The sequence below is a fragment of the Equus quagga genome, chromosome 21 (assembly GCF_021613505.1).
Source record: "Equus quagga isolate Etosha38 chromosome 21, UCLA_HA_Equagga_1.0, whole genome shotgun sequence".
In the NCBI taxonomy this organism is placed as follows: domain Eukaryota; kingdom Metazoa; phylum Chordata; class Mammalia; order Perissodactyla; family Equidae; genus Equus; species Equus quagga.
The window spans coordinates 39,945,572-39,968,184 of NC_060287.1; the positions used below are offsets into that span (position 1 = coordinate 39,945,572).

General features: G+C 58.6%; 1 protein-coding gene across 1 annotated transcript in view; it reads left to right on the plus strand.

The window, feature by feature from the left end:
- The first annotated feature begins 262 nt into the window (after positions 1-262).
- Positions 263-22,613, plus strand: part of COL18A1 (collagen type XVIII alpha 1 chain) — a 57,577-nt gene continuing 35,226 nt past the window's right edge. Inside the window, 4 exon segments of the mRNA XM_046648049.1 lie at positions 263-1,502; positions 1,504-1,666; positions 14,501-15,045; positions 21,483-21,569. Coding sequence (XP_046504005.1) covers positions 288-1,502; positions 1,504-1,666; positions 14,501-15,045; positions 21,483-21,569 — 2,010 coding nt within the window. The 5' untranslated portion in view covers positions 263-287.

Here is a 22,613-nt window from a genome sequence, read left to right on the forward strand (position 1 = left end):
CTCAGCGGAGGGAGTTGGCAATTCCACTGCATGTTCTTGAAAGGTCCCTTTGGCCTCTTGGGGACTGTGGCTACTGTAAGGAGGGGAAGCAGCATGCCTGTCACCTTGATTTAGGGGTTTGTGCCTTTTTTTTCTTCTGTGAGAGTGGGAAGGTGGAAGAGCGAGCTGGCGGGAAGCATGAATGGGGGAGCTGGCTGCAGGCCTGTGGGTGGGGAGAGCGGGAGCTGGCTGGCCCCACCCCCGCGGCCGGCGGCCGCAGCCCAGGCCGTGCAGCGCACACAGCTCTGATGGCTCCCCACCCCAGCAGCCGCCTCCGCCTGCTGCTGCTGCTTTGCTGTCTCGGGGCCGCCCGGGCTCAACTGCTGAGCCTCCTCTGGCCGTGGTCCACTGGGACCAAAGGGCCCTCAGCCCCGCCGGTCTCCGTGCCCCGGGGCAGCCCATCTGTGCAATCCACAGAGGACACCACCACGCACGTGGCCCACCAGGATGGCCCCACCGAGCAGGGGACAGCTCCCACCAGCCGTGAGCTGCCCCCGGAGAGGCTAGAGGCTGGCCTGGGCCGGGCCTCCGCTGCCCCCACGGCCTCCACTGAGAGCCCAGAGAACATCGCCGGCGTCGGGGCCGAGATCCTGAACGTGGCTATGGGCATCCGGAACTTTGTCCAGCTGTGGGACAACACCACCCCCGCCGAGAGCTCCACCAGGGCGGGGACGGCAGCCCCTGCGACCCCCACGGACCTCCTCACCCTCCCTGGGCCTTCCAGCGCCTCTCAGGAGAACGGGACCGTGCTCTGGCCAAGTAGCGGGGCCCCAAGCTCTCCTGTCACCCAGAGGACTGAGACCGGCACCTCGCCAGTGCCCACCCAGCCGCCTCCCTCCCCTGGCACGCCCCAGGCACTGCTCAGGGAGCCCTCGCTGCCGCCACCATCCCCAGGTAGAGCTCTCTCCTCCACGCTGGGCGGGGCCCCTCTCTGGGGAAGCCGGCCGTCCCCAGGGCAGCCGCAGGATCTGGATGGTGAAGAACTCTTGCCCGTGGCAGCCCGTCCCGGCCAGCAGCACCGACACGCTGACGTCGGCAGGCACTCGCTCCATCTGCTCCCCCTGGTGACGGGTTCGCTGGGCACTGCCCTCTCGGCTCTCTCCTCTGACTCCCCCACTGAGCTGTCTCAAATCGCACTCTCAGCTTTAATTGGGGACAGTGGTGCTTGGATTCCCCACGTGGCTAATTCTGTGGGACCTGGTCTTGCTAATAACTCCTCGCTGCTCGGGGCTGACCCACTGACCCCTGCCGGGCAGCCTGTCCACAATGCCGCTGGCCGCTGCCTGCCCCTGCCGCCCTCCCTGCCCGTCTGCGGCCGCCTGGGAATTGGGCGCTCCTGGCTGCCCAACCACCTCCACCATGTGCGCAGCGAGGAGGTGCAGGCCGCCGCGCGGGCCTGGGGGGGCCTCCTGCGGACCCACTGCCACCGCTTCCTCGCCTGGTTCTTCTGCCTGCTGCTGGCCCCCCCCCTGCGGCCCGCCCCCCGCCCCACCGCCCTGCCGCCAGTTCTGTGAGGTCCTGGAGGACGCGTGCTGGAGCCACCTGGACGGGGGCGGGCTGCCGGTCAGCTGTGCCTCACTCCCTGCCCAGGAGGATGGGTACTGTGTGTTCATTGGGCCGGCTGCAGGTAACTGGCTGGCCAGCTTTCCCCCTCATTCCCTTGTGCCCTGCCAGGCGAGCTCGGCCGGGCTGGGGGACCCCGGCACAGAGGCCAAGCCTGCCCCACCCCCAGTGCTGGGCCTTTAAGTTCAGGTGCCCGTTGCTCCCTTGGGAGGCAGGAGGGGAGTGATGCCCCTTCTGCAGGGGTGAGGCTGAGGTCTGGAGGGGGCTGGAAGTGCGCAAGTGTGTGGGGAGATGCGTGGGGAGTGCCCCTGCCTTAGCATTTTAGCTCATTTAGCCCTCCCCACGGCTCTGAGATAGCCTGCTGCACCCCCCGTCACAGAGGGGAAACCGAGGCACACAGCCATGACATGACTTGCCCATGGGAGCCAAGATTCCCACCAAATTCTGGCCGCTGCTCCCAGCCCCTTGCTGTGGTGTCTGACGTCCTTCGGCGGTGCCCCTTGCACGGGCCGGGGTTGCAGGGGCAGATGCCGTGGGAGGGGCTGCTGCTCTGAGGGTCCAGAGTCTCACTCATGCCAGTGGTCAGTGAGTCCACGGAGCTCATCTGGGGCCCACCCCAGCCTGGCTCCAGAGCACAGCCCCTCAGCTTGGCCGGTGCGAGGGCCACTCCTGGGACTCGTCCCCCACCTGGACCATGTTCCCATCTCCACGTGGCAGGTAGGGGAGGGTGGGCAGCCGCAGCTTTCGGGCTCCTCTCCCTCCATGGGTGGGGCTTGGCCCTGAGCAGTGCCCGCTCCCCGTTGGCACCTACCGGCCTCGGCCCCATTGTGTTGGGCTGTGTGTGTCTTGCTACCTTCCTCTCCCCTCCCCCCTGGTGGCCTGGGGAGCAGCCTTGACCTGTTCATCGGTCCCTGTGATCATCGATCCCTGTGGTCATCTATTCCTGTGGTTATCAGTCCCTGTGGTCATCGGTCCCTGTGATCATCGATCTCTGTGGTCATCTATCCCTGTGGTCATCGATCCCTGCAGTCACTGGGCTTTGGAGCTGGGCCAGTGGGGATGGGGTGGCTGCACTGGACCCCAAGAGGGGTGTTCCCCTGCTGGGCCCCTGAGGGACATGCGTGGTGATTCCCTGGCCCCTGGGCCAGGCCTGGGGTGCCCCAAGGAGGGGCTGCAGCGCCCAGGCCACAGGCCGGGGCAGGAACAAGTGCCAGTGGCGGGTGGTGCCCAAGCTCAGGAAGCAGCACACCAGGGGCTGATGGAGGGAGGGACGCCGACTGAGCCAGACAGACGGACGGGGAGGCTGCTCTGGGGGCGACCGTGGCCTGGCCGCCCAAGGTCTCGCAGGAGCGTCTGCAGGGAACCGCGTGCACAGGGCCTGCTCTGGGAGCGAGGGAGCACCGCGGGCTCTGATTTCACCCCGAGGGCAGGGGGAGCTGCAGTGAGCCTCGCTCCACATCCTACACACACGCAGTGCCCGGAACCCCGAACATTAGGCTGGCACAGGACTTCTGGAGGCTGCGTCCCCCACCCGGCCACTGCTGCTGGGCTCCCTGATCCCCGCCAAGCTTGGGGGCAGGAGCAGCCCCATAGGGAGGCGTTCTGCCAGGAAGGCCCCGGCCCTGTGAAGGAGCCCAGGCAGCTTGAACACAGCTCCCCACCCCCCTCCTCCTCTGGGGCGGAGGAAGGACGGTGGGGGTCGGGGAGGGAGGGTGGGGCTGGGCCTGCCTGCCCAGGGCCCTGTACACACGCAGATCCACTGCTGCCCAGGTCTTCTCTGGGCGGGGGGCCCAGCCGCAAGGGTCCAGGCCCAGAGCCGGTGCAGGGCGGTTCTCATGCCGGCGAGGCCCGGGCAGGGCTGCGTGGGGTGTGGAATTTCTCTAACCGCAGCTGGTCTGGTCAGCCAAGTGGCCTGAAGGGGACTTCTTGCTGGACATCTGCACACATTGGCAGGGTCCCCGGCCTGCGAGGGCGGCCTTGTTCCAAGTGGAGTCCTGGGGGACTCCTTTGTTAGTACTGACTGTGCGCACCCCCTCAGGACAGAGGCCGGTGTCAGATGTTCGTCACACCGGGGACCCCCCTGGGAATGGCCTGGCTGGAGAGGGTCCCAGGGGAGCCAGGGCTGAGGGCTGGAGCGCTCTCCCCTCCTCTGACCTCTCAGCGGGGGACCACCCACGGCCAGCCCCCTGTGCTGGGATGGATGTTCCCACCTCGCGTGATGGGGGCAGACTCTGGTGGGGATGGAAGGGACCGAGGGGTCCCTAGCCCCTCCCCCGAATTGCTGACGAGTGTGAGGCTCCTGGCCCATCGGGAGTGCAGGCATCACTGGCCGAGTGAGGTCCTCAGGCCGCCCTGGTGCATGATGAGGCTGCAGTGTAGGGGAGCCTCTGCAGGAGAGGGGGCCCAAGGGGCAGGTGCTGCTTCCCTCCCAGGACCCATCCAGAGCTGCCCACCAGATGACACTACCATCTGTGTCCCTCCTCTGGAGTGTGTCCTGCAGGGTGGCGGGCCCCAGGGCAGAAACGCCCCCAGTCCCCTCTCGGTGGGCCAGTGGGGCGTGGATGGGTCACCTGATCCCAGCACAACCGCCTGAGGGCCACAGCTCTGTCCTGCCCACTTGAGGTGCCTCCCTGTCCCCTCAAGGGGAGCGGGGTGGGGGAGGGGCTGGCGCCAGCACGTTGGAGACAATGCGGCCAGTGGTTGGGGCTCGGGGACGTGGTCAGGAAGGAGGGGCCACTGTGGGAGCCCCCGCACCATGGCTGGAGCTGGCTGCCCCTGGAATGACAGTGAAGGCAGGTCGTGTTCTGACCCTGCTTACAGGGCAGAAACTAAGGTCTGGGGGGACAAAGACGTGTGTGTGTGCACGCGTGCACATGTGTGTATGTGTGTGCTGCACAGCCACCAAGAGGGAGCCAGGAGGTGGACCCGGGCAGCTGGGCTCCAGGACTGGACTTAAGCACCGTGCACATGGCAGACGCAGAGCTGCGGGCTGTGGGGACCCCGGTGACGAGGGGGCATCCACCCTAACAGTGCAGGCCATCTGTCAAGGGGTGCAGACCAGAGACGGGGTGTGCGGCGCCAAGAAGGTCTGAGCGTGGGGAGGGCACACAGCGGGTGCAGATTCTGCCTAGGTGCTGGGGGCAGAATCACGCCTGGGTCCTGTCGCTCGTCTCAACGCACGAGTCCAGTCATTTCAGCAAGTGGTGCTCTGGACCCCAGCTGGTGGGCCAGGGTCCGGCCGTGTCCACGCCTTGTGCTCACCCCTCCTTTGGGTCACACACGCGATGGCTGAACCCCTCCCGCCCCAGGGGAGTGGGTTGCCCACGGCACCTCGCGGCGCGTGGTGGTCTGTGGGGCCACAGTGGCCGTGGGGCCGTGCGGGGGTCTCCTCTCTGCGGCGGACGGTTCTGAAGCTGCCCCGTCGTCCGGGGAGGTGTGCCCGCACGACCGTGGGAGCTCCTCTGTCGTGGGCTCACCAGTGCCCGGGCCTCCTGCCTGCCGGGCGTGGGTCTCAGTCTTTTCCTAGAAGGTGAACTTCAGGGACAGTTACTGTTGTTTAAAAGCTTCAGTTAACTCGAGGCTTCCATTTAACTTTAACCAGATGCGACCACCTTCCTGGAAAATACTTATGCTTATCTCTCACCTCTTGGCAACCGATAAATATCTTTTGGATGACGCTGGCTGAGCTTTCCCCATGCGCCGTGGTGCCCTGTGTTTAACTCTTGCTGGGGTGCCGCGTGCCCCAGGCAGTGGGTGAGACTGTCTGCAGGTTCAAGAATCACGTGCGGTTCCGGTGAGCCACACGGAGGAAGAGCGAGGGAGACACGGCGCTCAGAACAGGCTTTCCTGACCCTCGGCCCCATCCGCATCCAGCTCACCATTGTCTCCAACAGTTGTTCCTTTCTGCTCTGAGAGCGGCTCAAGGGGGACGTGGTGCAGACAAAAGCCCACGTTTGGCCTCACTGAGGAGGAGCAAATGGCGGCTGTGATGGTGCCCATGCAGCGGCAGGCTGGCAGGGAGATGGGGCCTGTGAGAACATCTCCCTGACACTGTCCTTCCCCTTGTGTCTGTCCTGCCACAGGGAAGTCATTTTTGAGCACTTTCCCCTTCAGTTGAAAAGACTTGAGTCATTGTTACTATTATATTTTGTGCAGGTAGGTAGCACACTCACCTCCATCCTTTCATCCACCAGTCCACCCACCCACCCATCTATCCATCCACCCACCCACTCACCCACAAGTCCATCCACCCCCCCATTCATCCAACCTCCCATCCATCCACCCATCTACCTATCTGTCCTCCCACCTGTCCACCCATCCATCCATCCACCCACCCACCCATCTATCCATCCACCCATCTGTCCTCCCACCCATCCACCCATCCACCCACCCACCCATCTATCCATCCACCCACCCACCCATCTATCCATCTACCCATCCACCCATCTGTCCACCTATCCATCTATCCATCCATCCAACCACCTATCTACCCATCTGTCCTCCCACCGTCCACTAATCCATCCACCCACCCACCCACCCATCTGTCCATCTACCCATCTGTCCTCCCATCCATCCAACCATCCATCTATCCAACCACACACCCGTCCCTCCACCTACCCATCTATCCATCTACCCATCCATCCAAACACCCATCCAGCCATCCATCCACCCACCCACCCATCTATCCATCTACCCATCCACCCATCTGTCCACCTATCCATCCACCCACCCACCCACCCATCCATCTATCCACCTACCTATCCACTCATCCACCATCCATCCATCCTTCCAACCACCCACCATCTATCCATCCATGCATCGGATCAAGTTTATCATATGAAATGTGGTTGTCACATGTGCAGTTTGTCTCTATCTTGAAATGTGTGTCTGGAGAGAGTCCCACACATCTGGGGAGTAGACACTCAGCTTTGCACCACGGAGGACTTCTGTGTGTCAGTGACTCCAGGGCAGGGTCTTGTTTGTCATCATTTGCCTACCTGGCTTTCCCTCTAAGCCCTTTTTTGGATCTCCAGATTCTTGGAGAACATGGGAGACTCACCTGCCACCACCTTTACTGGGGCCACTCTGTGTGAGAGAGACTGGCCTTGTGACTGGCAAGGGGCTGTGCTGTGGGCGCTGCCGTGTCCTCTCCAAGCAACACGCCTAGTGTCCTGGGAGTCCCACATGTCTTTGAAGTAAATACAACTGCTGGGGGGCCACCCGCCTCCTCCTGCTGCCCCTTTGTCAGGTGTCGGTGGGCAGCCCCACGCAGGAGGGGCAGGTTCTGCAGACACTTGCCTCAGCCCTGAGGAGGAGGGAGTGTGCAGAGCGGCCTGGCTCAGAGATCCTTCCTTCCTGAAAAGCCGCAAATGCTGGCCCGGGGGGACCGCCTTCGCCCGCCACTCTCACCCCTGAGGACCCCTCGTCTTGTCCTCAGCTGCTTCTCTCCTGTGTTAGATTTTTATCCCAGAACTAGTTCATGAACACACTGCCATCGAGATTCAAGCCACACAAAGAGGTCTGAACGCAGCTCCCTAGCGCCCTCCTGCTGGGATGGGGCCCTCCCCGTCCCCTCTGGGTTTGCACAGATGCGTGTGCGTCAGCTTCCTGTGGCTGCTATAACGAATGGCCACAAACTTAGTGGCTCCGAACACCGCAAACGTATTACCTTCCAGTTCTGGAGGTCAGAAGTCCGAAATCACTTTCACTGGGCTCAAGTGGAGAACACTTGAAACAGTCTGCGGGGCTGTGTTCCTGCTGGGGATCCAGGGAAGACTCTGTTTCCTGCCTTTTCCAGCTTCTGGAGGCCCCGCATTCCTCGGCTGGGGGCCCCTCCTCCATCTTCAGAGCCAGCAACACCGGCCAGGTCCTTCTGGTGCGGCCATCATTCTAGTTGCCTGCCTCCCTTGTCACGACTCTTTCTCTGTCCCTGGCCGGGGGAGGTTCTCTCATTTTAAGGACGATATGGTTAGGTTTGGATAATCCCCCATCTCAAGGGCCATAACCAAAGTCATGTCTGCAAAGCCCCCTTTGCCGTGTAAAGTAACATTCACAGGTTCCAGCATCGGTGTCTCTGGGGCCATTACTCTGCCAGCCACAGCGTGTGCGTGTGCGTGTGTGTGTGCTCATGTGTGTGTACTCTCCATTCTCGTTTTGCACAAGTGGGATCACGTTCTGTGTATCTGGAATTTCCTCCTTTCCTTAACAGCGTGTCTCAGAAATCTCCCTGTGACACCACAGGGAGACGCCCCCATCCTTCTGTGTGGTTCTGGTACTTCCTTCGCCCCTCTCCCCTCTGACAGACCTCTGGGTGTTCCCAGCTCCTCTTAGTTGAAGCTATAACGGCTCTGCTCATCCTCCGAGTCGTTTGTCCTCGTTCATTCACGTCTTTGTTAATTACACGCTGGCCGAGCGCCCCGTGCGGGCCCTGATTTGGGCGCTGGGTGACAGCCGTGCCTGGTACCGCTTTGTGCTTAGGGGATTCACAGCCTCCTTCAAAGACGTCCTTGGGCATCTTCTCTTCTAGATCGTCAGAAACATTCCCTGAGGCTTTGATTGGCTGGTGTGGAACGTGTAGACAAATGTGGATATTATACACGTGTCAGCATCCCGTGGTCTCACCCAGGGACGGGGGCCGCCTCTCCTTTTGCTCAGGATGGTTATTAGTCAAGTTTTATGGTTTGAGATGTCTCTTGAAATGTTTGCTCTCAGTATATTTCTCTCTTTGATATCAAGATCAGGTTCTCCACCCACCCCAGACATTTCTGATTGTCACTGCTACTGTCTGTCCTAAAGAGGCAGGTATGGAACTTTCTTTAACACCGTGCCAGGTTCAGGAAGTCTCTCTCGACGTGTGTCTGCCTGAGGCTGTTAGGTTCTATTTTAACAGGAAAGTGGGATGAGAGAGTGTCCCGGGGTCTGCATCCTGAAGGAGGACTTCCTCATCTTTCGCTGTGTGTCTCGGGGGCACCGTTGTTGGGTGCATGTGGGGGGGGTACCTGGATCATCATGTCTCAGTGGATTGTCGAAAAGTATCATCCCCTTTGTCCCACTTAATGGCTTTCAACTTCAGTTCTGCTTTATCTGATAAGAGTGTTGCAATATTTACTTACTTTTTGTTATCATTTACCTGATTTTTTCAAAGACTTTTCAAGAGCAGTTTTAGGTTCACAGGGGAAGTACAGAGATTTCCCAGATACGTCCTGCCCCTACACAAGCACGGCCTCCCCCACTATCAGCGACCCACCACCAGCATGGCGCATTTGTTACAATGGATAAACCACATCATTGTCACCCAGAGTCTGTGGTTTACTTGCGGTTCACTCTGTGTGTTGTCCGGTCTGTGGATGTGGACATATGTATAATGACATGTGTCCACCTTTGTGGTATCATACACAGTAGTTTCCCTGCCCGAAAAATGCTCTGTGTTCCTCCTATTCGTCCCTCCCTCACCCCCAACCCTGGCAACCATTGAACTTCTGTCTCCATAGTTGTGCCTTCTCCAGAATGTCATATAGTTGGAATCATACAGTATGTGGCCTTTTCAGATTGACTTTTTTCACTTAATAATATACATTTAAGGCTCCTCCTTGTGTTTTCATGACCGATAGCACATTTCTTTTTAGGGCTGAATAATATTCATTGTCTGGATGTAGTACAGTTTATCCATTCACCTACTGAGGGACATCTTGGTTGATTCCAAGTTCTTGCAATTATGAAGAAAGCTGCTATAAATATCCATGTGCAGGTTTCTGTGTGCACTAAGTTTTTGGGTAAATACCAAGGAGCACGTTTGCTGGATTGTATGGTAAGAGTATGTTTAGTTTTGTAAGAAACCACCAAACTGTCTTCCAGAGTGGCAGCACCGTTTTGCATTCCCACGAGCAATGAGTCAGGGTTCCTGTTGCTCCACGGCCTTGTCAGCCTTTGGTGTCGTCCGGGTTCTGGATTTTGGTCATTCTAATAGGTGTGTACGGATATCTCATTGTTTTAATTTGCATTTTCCTGATGACATCTGATGTGGAGCATCTTTTCATATGCTTACTTGCCGTCTGTATATCTTTTTTGGTGAGGTGTCTGTTAAGCTCTTTGGTCCATTTTTAAATTGGGTTGTTTGTTTCCTTACTGTTGAGTTTGAAGAGTTCTGTGTATATTTTGGATATATTTCTTTTTATCAGATATTTGTTTTGCAAATATTTTCTCCCAGACTGTGGTTTGTCTTCTCATTCTCTTAACAGTGTCTTTGGCAGAGTAGAAGTTTTTAATTTTTTTTTTTAAAGATTTTATTTTTTTCCTTTTTCTTCCCAAAGCCCCCCGGTACATAGTTGTATATTCTTCGTTGTGGGTCCTTCTAGTTGTGGCATGTGGGACACTGCCTCAGCATGGTTTGATGAGCAGTGCCATGTCCGTGCCCAGGATTCGAACCAACGAAACACTGGGCCACCTGCAGCGGAGCGCACAAACTTAACCACTCGGCCATGGGGCCAGCCCCAGAAGTTTTTAATTTTAAGGAAATTAAATGAAGTCCACTTATCAATTCTTTTTTTCACAATTGTGCCTTTAGTGTTGTATCTAAAAAGTCACCGCCATACCCAAGGTCACCTAGAATTCCTCGTATGTTATCTTCTAGGAAGTTTCTAGAGTTGCATTTTACATTGAGGTCTGTGATCTATTTTGAGTTAATTTTTGTGAAGGGTGTCAGGTCTGTGTCTAGATTCATGTTTTTTGTATGTGGACGTCCAGTTGTTCCAGTAACATTTGTCGAAGAGACTATCTTTGCTCCGTTGTATTGCCTTTGCTCCACTGTCAAGCATCAGTTCATTATATGTGGGTCTATTTCCAGGCTCTCTTTTCCGTTCCATTGATCTGTCTATTCTTTCCCCAGTGCCATGCTGTCTGGATTATTGAAGCTCATAGTAAGTCTGGAAGTTGAGGAGCATCCGTCCTCCAACTTTGTTCTTCTCCTTCAGTATTATGTTGGCTATTCTGGGTCTTATGGCCCCTCTCTATATAGACTTTAGAATTGGTTTGTTGATATCTGCAAAATAAGTTGCTGGGATTTTTATTGGGACTGCGTTGCATCTATAGGTCAAGTTGGGAAGAACCGACATCTTGATAATACTGAGTCTTCCTGTTCACGGACACGGAATATGTATGCATTTATTTAGTTTTTCTTCGATTTCATTCATCGTCATTTCCTCATGTGGATGTTGTACATATGTTTGTTATATCTATACCCATTTCATTTTGGGGGGAATTAATATAAGGGGTATTGTGTTTTCAGTGTCAAATTCCACTTGTTCCTTGTGGTATATGGGAAAGTGACTGACTTTTGTATATGAATCCGATATTTTACAACCTTCTATAATCACTTATTAGTTCCAGGAGGTTTTTCTGTCAATTCTTTTGGATTTTCTACATAGATGATCATGTCATCTGCGAACAGACAGTTTTATCTCTTTCTTCCCAATCTGTGTGACTTTATTTCGTTTTTACATCTGACTGCATTAGCTGGGACTTCCACTCAAAGTCGAGAAGGAGTCGTGCGAGGGGGCGGCCTTGCCTTCTACCTCACCTTAGGGGGAAGCTTCAAGTTTTTTACCATTAAGTATGATGTTAGCTGTAGGTTTTTTGTAGATATTCTTTATCCAGTGGAGGGAATTCTGCTCTATTCCTAGTTTACTGGGAGTTTTTATCATGAGTATGTGTGGGATTTTGTCAAATGCTTTTTCTGCATCTGTTGCTAAGACCATGTGATTTTTTTCTTCTTCAGCCTGTTGATATGATGGCGTCCATAACTGCCTCATGAATGCTGAAGCAGCCTTATATCCCTGGGGATAAATTTCACTTGGTTGTAGTGGAATAATCCCACTTGGTCATGGCTGGCCTGTTTGCTGAAAGGGAAACTGTCTTTAATCAGGCACGGCCCCCAGTTCCTTGACCTGAGGGGAGTGTGGCCAATGAGAGGGGCCCCAGCTCACCAAGGCGCCGCCCACCGTGTTCTTGGGAGGGCGTTCTTCTGAGCTCTCAGCGCCACACAGCATTCACTCTTTGAAGAGATACTGGTTTCCTGCCCAGAACAGCTGGGCCGAGTGCCTCCAGCGCAGCAGCTGCCAGGAGGGCTGCAGGGAGGTGGCAGCATGCTCCACCCGCGGTGCCTATCCTTGGAGGATGGGTCAGTGATCTCAGAGCCGTGGCATTCGGAGGCTTGCTCCCCATGGGAACCAGGAGGAATTTCATGGAGAGGAAATGGGAGGACTTTGGAAAGGAGCTGCTTATGCATCTCTGGAGTCCCTGGGGCTGCCCGTGTAATGTGCCGATGACTTCCAGCCCAGGAGGTCAGTGGCTGCTGCTTCTCACATCCTTAATTTGGAAAAGTTCTAGCTGCCTGGGACGAAGGGCAGTGGTGGGGCATATCCATGCCTAACTTTGGGGACAGCCGAGTTGGGACACCAGGGCCACTGGCACCCAGGCTGGTGAGAGTCTTGTTTCCTAACCTTTGAGCATCTCCCCAAGTGGACACTTGGGCCCTGGACACTTCTCATACAAAGGGACCATCATAGCAGCAACAATCTTGGTGGACAGCAGTGTCTGTCTTAGAGTGGGAAGTGACCACCTGTCTCCCAGAGCCCCGGGTCTTCCTTTGAGGTCCCCCTGGTCCCACGAGGGGCCCTCCGTCCTCACAGGTCTGCGGCCTGGCCATCATTCCACGGAGGCTGCTGTCTGTGCTGCTCCTGGCTGTTCCCCACCTCCTGTCTGCGTAGAGGTCTTACCTGCAAGGGATGGGGTGAAGTCGAGGGGTGGCCCTGCTAGCTGGCGGTGCTGCCCATGTGGCGAGAAGTCGGGGCCGCGCAGAGCTGAGGCGCTCCTGTCCTGGAGGGCCAGCACTGGCTGGTCCCCAAGGTGCACATCCTCATGTGGGTGGCTCTTGTCTCTTTCTTCTGTTTTCATTTTTTATTCTCGAGGAGCTACGTGAAAGACACAGCTTGTCTTAGGAAGTCGGGGTTCAGCATTTCTTCCCTCTGCTCTGCCCTGGGAAGTCCCAGGTCAGCCTGGCCCTGTGTTCAGGGGTCAGGGACCAGACCCCAGGTGGCCACCACACACAAACACACACACATCACACATTACACTCACTCTCACACAGGTTCAAGCACACATTCACAGTTGGCCCTCGCAGGCTCACCGCAGCCTTCCTCGGGACCCCCCTGGTCACAGCCCCTTCCCAGAAGAGCATCTCCCGTGTGACTCGCACTTGGCAGGTAGACCACACCAGGCTGGAGGTGGGGGTCTTGAGAGAAAAGCCCTGGGGCCTGGGCCCTCAGCCAGACTACGGCCCATCGTCCCGGCCCCACCTGGCAGCGTGGGTGTAGGGAAGCTGCTGAGGAGTGGGCCTCTCCTTGAGTTGCTGCTTCCCCGTCTCCTTGTACAGCAGTGACCACACTCTGTGGACAGAGGGTTAGGGCCTGCCCTCGGCCCCCGTCACCCGTGGCCCCAGAGCTTGTTAGCCCCGAGGTCGTCAGTCCAGGCTGCTCGCGGCTCTTACATGCCCAGGAAGTGGCGTCCTCTGTGCTGTGTCCGAGGGCTCCAGCAGGTCCAGGCGCACGGTCAGGCCAGGGTGGGCATCATGGGCAGGGCCTCTGGGCCCATCTGGACAAGAAATGAGGGGAGAACCTGGGCACCGTGACCATGTCCCCAGCCTGGGCTCTCCCACTGAGGGGGCTCCAAGGTGGGATGTGTCGTGAGAATGCGTGCTCCGTGACACCGATGGCCGAGGAGGACAGACAGGGCACGTTCTGACGTGGCTCCTGAGGACAGTGAGGTGGACGCATGAGAGTCTGCGGGCCATCGGAGGCAGGACGAGCCGTGTGGGCCTGCGCCAGTGTGAGCGTCAGCCCCTTCAGGAGAGAGCCCACCGCCCGCCAGCCATTGGCCCATCTCAAGGCCCCTCTCCAGTTCAGGGCGGTTTTGGCACCAGTGTGGACATGGTGGGAGGGGAGGGGAGCCGAGCCCCCGCCCCCAGGGGCCCCACGCAGCAGCTGCTGGGCTGTCCACACCCTGCAAAACCCCCAACAAACCTGGGAGGACTTGCTGGGATTCTTGTGCTGAGGGTGGGCCCAGACACGGAACCACCGGCCTGGGTCAGGATAATCAGCGTCCCCTAAGAAACAGCCGGTTCTCATCTGCTGCCTCCCAGCAGTTTAATTGGCTTCCAGGCTGGCTCCTAATGGGGATGAAACTGCAGGAACACCTCAGGGTGCCGTTTTCTTTTTCTTTTTTTCCTAATCCAGTGTTGTGGGGGTGGGGTGCGTTGACTGGTGCAATGGCATGCTTCTGCGGTGGGGTCGCAGCTGAGGTTGGGGAGACAGAGTGGGGGCTGGTGGGGGTGGGGTAGGGTCTGCACGTGTGCCGAGGTCCCACAGCGGGCAGGGAGGTTGGAGTCCCAGTGTAGGGTGGGGTCGAGCATGGGGATGGGGTCTAAGCATGAGGGCGGGTCTGAGCGTTGGGTGGGGATGGGGTCTGAGTGTGGGAGTGGGGGCAGGGTGCACGGCCAGGGATAGAGATGGGGTCCAAGTGTAGTAGGCAGGTCCGAGCATGGGGTGGGTTCTGAGCGTTGGCTGGGGGCAGGCTCCTTGCTCTGATGGGGGCGCCGAGCCCGCCCGCTGGTTTGGGACAGTCCCTGCCGCGTCCCTCTTGGGTGGCGGGCTGGTGACAAGGAGGCTGCAGTGGCTTGTGGCCTCCTGGTGACCCCGGCACGGCCCCTGGATGAGATAGGTGGCCGTGGGCGTCCCCAGCCGCAGAGCCCAGACGGGGGCGGGTGCCAGGCACATGGGCGGCTCTCCTGACTCGGTTTCCCCCGTGTGCCTGCACGCGCCTCACTGTGTCTTTCTTCTCTCGGCAGAGAGCGCGCGCACGGAGGTGGGGCTCCTGCAGCTGCTCGGCGACCCCCCGCCCCCTCAGGTCTCCCGGGTGGACGACCCCGACGTCGGGCCGGCCTACGTCTTCGGCCCCGATGCCAGCGGCGGCCAGGCGGCGCGGGACCTCTTCCCGAGCCGGTTCTTCCGTGACTTCTCGCTGCTGCTCCACGTGCGCCCGGACACGGGGGGCGCGGGCGTGCTCTTCGCCCTCACGGACGCGGCGCAGGCCGTGGTCTCGCTGGGCGTGAAGCTGGCGGCCGTGCGCGACGGCCACCAGGACGTGCAGCTGCTCCACGCGGAGCCGGGTGCGGCCCGCACACGCGTGGCCGCCGCCTTCCGCCTGCCCGCCTTCGCCGGCCAGTGGGCGCGCCTGGCGCTCAGCGTGGACGGTGCGGCCGCCGCGCTCTTCGTGGACTGCGAGGAGGTGCAGCGCGTGCCCCTGACGCGGGCCGCGCGCGGCCTGGAGCTGGAGCCCGGCGCCCGCGTCTTCGTGGCTCAGGCCGGACGAGCGGACCCCGACAAATTCCAGGTAACCGACGGCCGTGCGCGCCGGCCCCGGCAGCCAGGGGGGCCTGGGGGTGCTGGCCAGTGGGGGCGAGGGACAACAGGGCTGCCCACGTGGTGCGGCAGGCCCCGGGGAGGAGAACCCTTGACCCCCACCTCGAGGGTGGCCCCGGGGTCCTGGGTCAGCCCGCTCCCCTGCATCACTTACTCCCCCGTGTTCTGGCCCCTTCCCACCCCAACAAGGGCCTCCCCGGGCTGCAGTGACACCCCCAGCCCAACTGGCCCCCTTGGGACCTCGTTCCTCAGTGGACCCCCACCCTTGTCACCGTCCAGAGCCCCTCCTTCTGTGTGTGCACCTGTGGTCGGTGCTGTGGTGCCCCTGGGGCTCCAGGCCCTACCTTGCCCCATTGGGTGTGAGTATTGGGCTGTGTCTAGGCCCAGCTCCATGACCCTGAACGATGGAAATTTCAAGACGGCAAGAGCAGAGTGTAGCCCTGAGCCTGGGCCCTCCAGGAGTTGGCTGCACCCGTGAAGGCTGCGCACCAGCTGGGCCGGGCCCAGGGGTTCACACTGCACCGCCGTTAATCGTGCTGGTCATTATTTCTACCAAGCTGTGCAGCGGCCCCACTGCCTGTGAGCCCAGGGCAGGGCTCTGGTTCAGAGCCGTGTGGGTGGCATTTCCCCAGCGGTGGTGGGCCGTGGCTCCCCAGGGACACCCCATCCTCCTGGGACTGACCCTGGCCTTCATGTTGGATTGGAGGGAGATCCCAGAGCGGGAATGGAGTCTTTCTCCCGTGCCCTCAGCCCCTACACCTCTGGAATCCCGACCTCCTGGAAGCTCAGGGTGGGCACCCTCAGCTGGCTGACTCACAGCCCCCGAATTCTGCAGTTGGAGCTGGTCTGCAGCTGGCTCACCCCTGCCCAGGCTCCAGACAGGGGTCCCTGTGTGAGCTCCCGGGGGACGTGTCCGCAGGGGACAGAAGGTTAATTCTTGCCCAGACAAAGGCTGCTTGATTAAAGTTGTTCTAAGTCCTGGCGACTTGCGTTCTGAAAGCTGACCTTTCACCTTTGGCAGAAGCTTTCACCCTGGGGTCTGGGAGCCAGCAGGACTTTGATACCAAACTGGGCCTCTTTGTGTTTTCATTTTGGTGCTCGAATGTGATTAACTGGAAAGAAGTCGGAGAGTCGTCCTGACCCGGGTGGGGCTGTTTACTGGCAGCTTGTGTGAGATTTCCCAGGCGTTTCAGGATGGAAAAGTGTCCAAGTTCCAGACGTCTTCAACACTTGGACAGAGAAGCTGCCCGTGTGCTGATGGGGCAGCGGTCACCTGTCTCACGGTGCTGATGGAGGGGCGTGGTGGTCACCACCACCGTGCAGCGAAGGCCTCGCCAGGGCTGCCTGGCATCTCTGCAGAATGCGTTTGCCAGTTGGATACGTAGGCAGACAGTGTCTGGGTGTTTTAATTTGCATTTCTTGGTTGTCAATGAAAACAAGCTTTAATTTTCTCATGTGTTTCTTGGCTGTTTGTATTTCTTCTTTTGTGACTGGCTTGTTTATGTTCTTTGCATTTTGGTTTTGATGAGTTCAACCGTTTGTCATTGATTTATATAAGCTCTTTATATATGGAAGAAACTGATCCTTTGTTGTGTACACTGCAAATTTTATTTCCCAGTTTGTCATTTGCCTTTACACCTTGTCCTTTTTTTTTTTAACTGCTGGGATATTTAAAGTGTTTATGTGGTGAAGTCTGGCCTGGAGAAGACACCCACAGCATGTAACATCCCAGCAGTCTTTGAAGGTTAGGAAGACAGAAACAGAGGCGTGTGTGGTTCCTGTGTGGCCCTGGGCTGTGTCCTGCTTGACCTCCAGTTGATTTCACTCATGTCACATCCAGCTGAGTCAGCTCGGTCCCGCTCCGTCTGTCCCCGAGGATGGGAAGTTTCGAGAGTTTTCCCTGTGGGTGTCTGATCAGATGAGAGGAGGGGCAGGCTTGTCTGGAAGGATGGAAGACAAAACGGGTTTAGTACCAGGTTTCTCAGACTTTCTGGGTTGAGATTCCTGGGAAAGAATCCTTCGAGTCGTGTGGTTTGTAAGATTTGGCAGAATCCAGCGCAGAGCCTGGGGAGCTGCGAGGAGCCTCGGCCCTCCCTCCCCTCGTCTCCAGAACAGGCCGCTCGTCCCCTCGCTGACGCCGCTCAGCTGCTCAGCCCGGCGCCGGTCCAGACGCATCTGCACAGAACCTGCATTGTTTTCTCCCGTCAGAAAAATGCCTAAACGTCATTAGTCTTTTCAGGTTTATTCTTGAGTCCAATTTGGTAATGATGAATGTCTCCCGGGAAATATTGATTCCATCCGGTTGTTACAACATTCTGCTAAAAGCGTGACCTGCTAAAAGCATGACTTCCAGCTCTTTCCAGTGGTTCTGCATCTTCTTTTTTACCATTTTAAATGCTCTGCAGCACACTTTTCTTGACTTGATTTCTTCGTTGGAAGCGTCCCCATTTCTCGTTCACTGTTTGCTTTATCTTATCAGCCCCCCCCCGCCTCTGGTCTCTTTAGACTTCGGTGGCCTGTTTATTCAGAACAGCTGCCCGAGAAGGCCCTTTGACCCCTTGTAGGTATCGGGCACTGCACCAGGAGCGGGACTGTGCTTGGGGACAGGAGGGGGCTGCTCTCCGGCTGCGGCCCTCCAGGGTGGGTGGTCACTTACTTTGTTCGGTGATAAACGCACTGGAGGTTGATACTTTTCACAGCACGAGGCTTGTTTGGCTCCATTACATAAACAGTGAGCGCCCTGTCCCCTGAAGCCAGGATGCCCACCGGCATCGCTAGCTTTGGGCCACCAGACAGAGGAAGTGTGGGCACCCCCAGGCCCCCAAGGTCTCCCTCCCCCAGAGCCCCCACGCCAGCCACACCATACCTGCTGCTGCTGACTGAGGGAGGACTCGGGGCCCCCGAGGTCCCTGTCACCTGTTCCTCCCGACACCCCTCTTTACGACTGTGCACCCCTCTGACGCTCTCTGAAGTCACACGCTGGCGGCCTGACCTAGACACAGGTCCCAGCATCTGTGCACGTCCTGAGCTGACCGAGGGAGGAGACAGAGGGGACATGGTTTGTGGTGGAAGAACGTGCGGGCGAGACCCCCTGGGAGGAAAGCTCGGAGGAGCCGACACCCTCGTGCAGCAAGGCAGGGACGGGTCTGAGTCTGATGCAAGTGAGGTGGTCAGAAGCCGCTCGGTACAGAGGTGTGAAGAAGTGGCACGGTGGCGTCCTGGCCCCGTCACAGCCCCGGCTGGGGTCGGTGGTAAGGGACCAGGCAGACTTGGGCGTCAGCCGGCAGAGGGGGGAGGGCCAGGAGCGCTGCAGCCCCTCCCCCATGCAGGCCCCTCAGCCAGGGCACGGCCCTTCCGGGGGACCGAACAGGCGGGTCAGAGGCCACCCCAGAGTCCTGGGGGCCCAGGAGTCGGGGTCCCAGGGAGGCAGCCCCCGCACCAGCGACTTTAGTGACGCAGTTTCGCAGCGTCGGGTTCTGACCGTCTACACACGACGGTGGGATGTGCGGCCCTCGGGGCGGCCGTGACGGGTCATGTTTTAGACCGTCTTTAGTGACGAAGCGCAGTGTCTGGATTTTGTAACGTTTGGTCTGAGTCGGCTCAGTGTTTGCAGCAGGCGCTGTGGCCTCGGGGGCCTGATGCCTTCCCCGGCCGCGTGTCCTTGGGGAGCTCCCTCGGGGGGCGGCCTGGCTTGGCCGTGCTCGCTCCTCTGCCGTCTGGTTATTCCGGCTCGGGACGCCCTGCTCCTGGTCTGCGCCTCCTGACACCTGTGCTCACACGCATGCTCACACTCGAATACATGCCACACAAGGCGCTCACACTCTCAGTGGTCACATGCCCACAGTGCTTGCTCACACACACACACTCGCACACACACATGCATGCTCCCACGCCCCTCCTGGACAGCGCGGCCGCCCTCCATGGTGGTTGGAGCATCCCAGAATTTGGGGGGAAGGACAGTTGTCCCTCGAATAATCCAGCTGCCGCCTGCTGCCAGATCCCTTGCTCGCTGCCCTTGGACTGGAGCCCTGGCCCCGGGAGGCCTGTGGGTTGCAGCTTCGGGAGGAGGACCCCCACCCCGAGCTCTGCCCAGGGCAGGGCGGGCCTTGACCACGGCGCCACGGGCAGTTCCTGCCTTCGATCCTCTGGAGCCTGCCGTGGTTACGAGGGGAGATCAGTGATGATGAGGTGGTCCCGCCAGTGGACACCGTTTTCCCCGCCTCCGGAGATGGACCCCGAGGCAGGAAGCGGTCATCAGTGACTTGGCACATTCCCCCCGTGTCGGCTGCGAGGCAGCAGCAGCTTGGGTCACCCAGACGGTGCCCGCTGCCCGTGACATCTGTGCGAAAGGAGCCAGAGTCCCTTGCCTGCATCCTTGGCCTCCTCCTCCCCTTGCGAGTTGAGGCACTGGCCTGGCTGGGAGTGGTGCTGGGGAGAATGACAACCTCACAGTAATTGTGGGGGCTGCAGGGGTCTCCCTCAGGCCTCCCCCAGCCTGGGTCCGAGAGTCCTCATCCGCCTCCCAGGAGCAGGTGTGTGCCTGAGCCTGCACGCACACGTATGCAGGCGCACACAGGTGCAGAGAGACGCAGGTGCACACACATCTAGACACACACACACATGCACACAGAGATGGAACACTGCCCCACAGGCCTCACCTTCAGTGGGCATATGGAGTCGGGCAGAACTGGCCCCTGGAGGTGCCAGCCCTCCTGGGAGGGAATCCAGGAGTGCTACCTGGAAGCAGCGGCCTGAGCCGAGCCTCAAGAGATGCACAGAGCCCTCGGGTGAGGGTTTAGCCGGGGACACGCTGGGGTGTTTGTTGGTTTGCTGTCACATGCTTCTTGTTGGCGGGGAGCAGGAGGATCAGGAGGTCGAGGGTCAACTGATAAAGGGAGTCCGAAGGGCACTGAGAAGAATAAACAGAGTAGCCCGGCTGGGGTCAGTACACAGCCCTCAGGACACATTCCACCCGCCCCTGTCTCAGTACAGCCCGCGAGGCAGGGGGCCTTTCACGTGCTTAAATGGTTGGAAGAATTGAAGGAAGAATAGTATTTCGTGACACGTGAAAATTACATGCAATGAAAACGTGTGTCCACCAGGTTTGGTTGGAACAGCCACGCCAGCCCCTCCCTGCCATCTGCGGTCGATTTCCTGGGACAGCGGGAGAGAGGTTATGACAAAGAGCGAAGGACTTATCTCTGGTCTTGATAGAGGATGTTTGCTGACCCCTGACCTGTTCTAAGTGGTTAAATGTGCATCTTAGAATTGATGAAGTGAGGTCTGTATTTAGGGAAAATGCACCGAAGTGAATCCCAGTGGATTAAAACGTTGAATAAAGCACAGAGAGAATATTAGAAAGCCTCTGTGAACACTCATAACTTCCAGGCAGGGAAGCCTTTAAAACACAGCATCAGGGACCCCAGGACCCGGCATCCTCGTGTGCTTGGCTCCAAGGCCTCGGCCGGGGTTTAGGACCTGCATTTGCCGTCGCCATGTGTCCCTGCCCTTTGGGGGTCACGGGGCCTCATGGCGAAGGCCCCAGTGCAGCCTCGCCACCCGTGCTGTCCTCAGCTGGTGGTGGCCCCTGCTTTCTCCCTCAGGCTTCCGACCTCCCACTGAAGCCGGTGTCCCCTGTCCTCTCCCAGGGGCGGCCTCCTAGTTCAGGACGTTGCCCGGCTGGTGTCTGCTGCCCCCTGACCTCCCCATGCCCCCAGCGCCATCTGCCTGTGTCCCTCAGGGACACCACCTCCAGTGACACTCCTCGTCCTTGTCTTACTGTCCGGCCTGGGCACCCTCCAACCACTGACCTCTTCTCCACACTGAGACCTGAGGGGGCGGGGCCCGGTTCTCTGCTGCGTCCTGGCGCCTAGGGCAGGGCTGAGAACACGTGAGGGAGCGTGTGTGGAGTGAGTGAGAGGGGGAATGAGTGAGTGGATGAATGAATGAGTGAGCAAATGAGGGAGTGAATAAATGAGTGAACGAGTGAGGGAGTGGCCTCAGAATGGGCCCTGGGCTGAGTGGAGGTGCCCAACGCAGAGCACAGAGCTCGCTCCGGGCGCCGCGGGCTCTTTGCTGTCCCAGCCCTGCCTTTGTTTACTGTGGAGAGGTGGCCTTGTCCTGCCCCTGCCCCGCACCCCCCGCCCCCCCACTGCGTTTCATTGGTTTAGCTGAGGAGCAGCCGGGACCAGGCCCCAGGGACGGTGGCCTCCTCTCTCCCGGGCCCCTGTTGGCTGCCCGCGGCGTCTTCCGTGGATAGACCCTAGTCGGTCCATGAAGCCGCCTGGACTCAGATTCAGCTCATTGCTCACCCCTTCGCCCCCTCCCCTGACCCATCTGTCCCTGGTTTCGGGGAGACCCTGGGCCCCGCCTCTGGACCGCTGGTGACCTCTCTCCCTCTGCGTTTAGGGGATGATCGCGGAGCTGAGAGTGCGCGCGGACCCCCACGTGAGCCCCGTGCACTGTCTGGAGGACGACGATGACGATGACGATGGGGTGAGTGACTGTGCAGCCTGGGCTCCCTCCCCCACCCCTGCCCTGTAGGAGGGGGACCCGAAGTCGGTGGGGCTAGCCTTTCCCTGGGACCCCAAAGCCATGGGGCTGGAAAGGTCACTTTTGAAGATGCCCTTGTGGTACCAGGAGCCTGGGATAACGTTTGTGTTCACCCTGTAACGTCAGCCTTTTCCTGCCTGGAAGTGTCCGTTTAAAAACACGTTCTGCACACAAAGTGGATGTTGGGAGCCGGCCCCAGAACAGCTGGGTGGGCAATACAGTCGACAGTAGTCACCATAGTGAAAAATATGAGTGGGTGTGAGTGTGCGTGGGTATGTGAGCATGTGAGTCTGTGGTGCGTGAGCGTGTGTGTGTGAACATAGCCTGTGGTGCATGAGTGTGCATGGATGTGTGAGCGTCTGAGTCTGTGGTGCATGAGCATGTGTGAGTGTGGTGCATGAGTGTGCATGGGTGTGTGAGCGTCTGAGTCTGTGGTGCGTGAGCATGTGTGAGTGTGGTGCATGAGTGTGCATGGGTGTGTGAGCGTCTGAGTCTGTGGTGCGTGAGCGTGTGTGAGTGTGGTGCATGAGTGTGCATGGGTGTGTGGGCGTGTGAGTCTTTGGTGCATGAGCGTGCATGGGTGCGTGAGCATGTGTGAGTGTGTGAGTCTGTGGTGTGTGAGCCTACATAGGTGTAAGCATGTGAGTCTGTGGTGCATGAGTGTGCATGGGTGTGTGAGTGTGCCTGTGGTGCGTGAGTGTGTGTAGGTGTGCATGTGTGAGTCTGTGGTGCGTGAGCGTGTGTGTGTGAACATAGCCTGTGGTATGTGAGTGTGCATGGGTGTGTGAGCATCTGAGTCTGTGGTGCATGAGCATGTGTGAATATGTGAATGTGGTGCATGGAGTGTGCATGTGTGTGTGGGTGTGTGTCTGTGGTGTGTGAGTGTGCATGGATGTGAGTGTGTGAGTCTTTGGTGCATGAGCCTGCGTGGGTGTGTGAACATGTGTGGGTGTGAGTGTGTGTGGGTGTGTGTGAGTCTTTGATGCA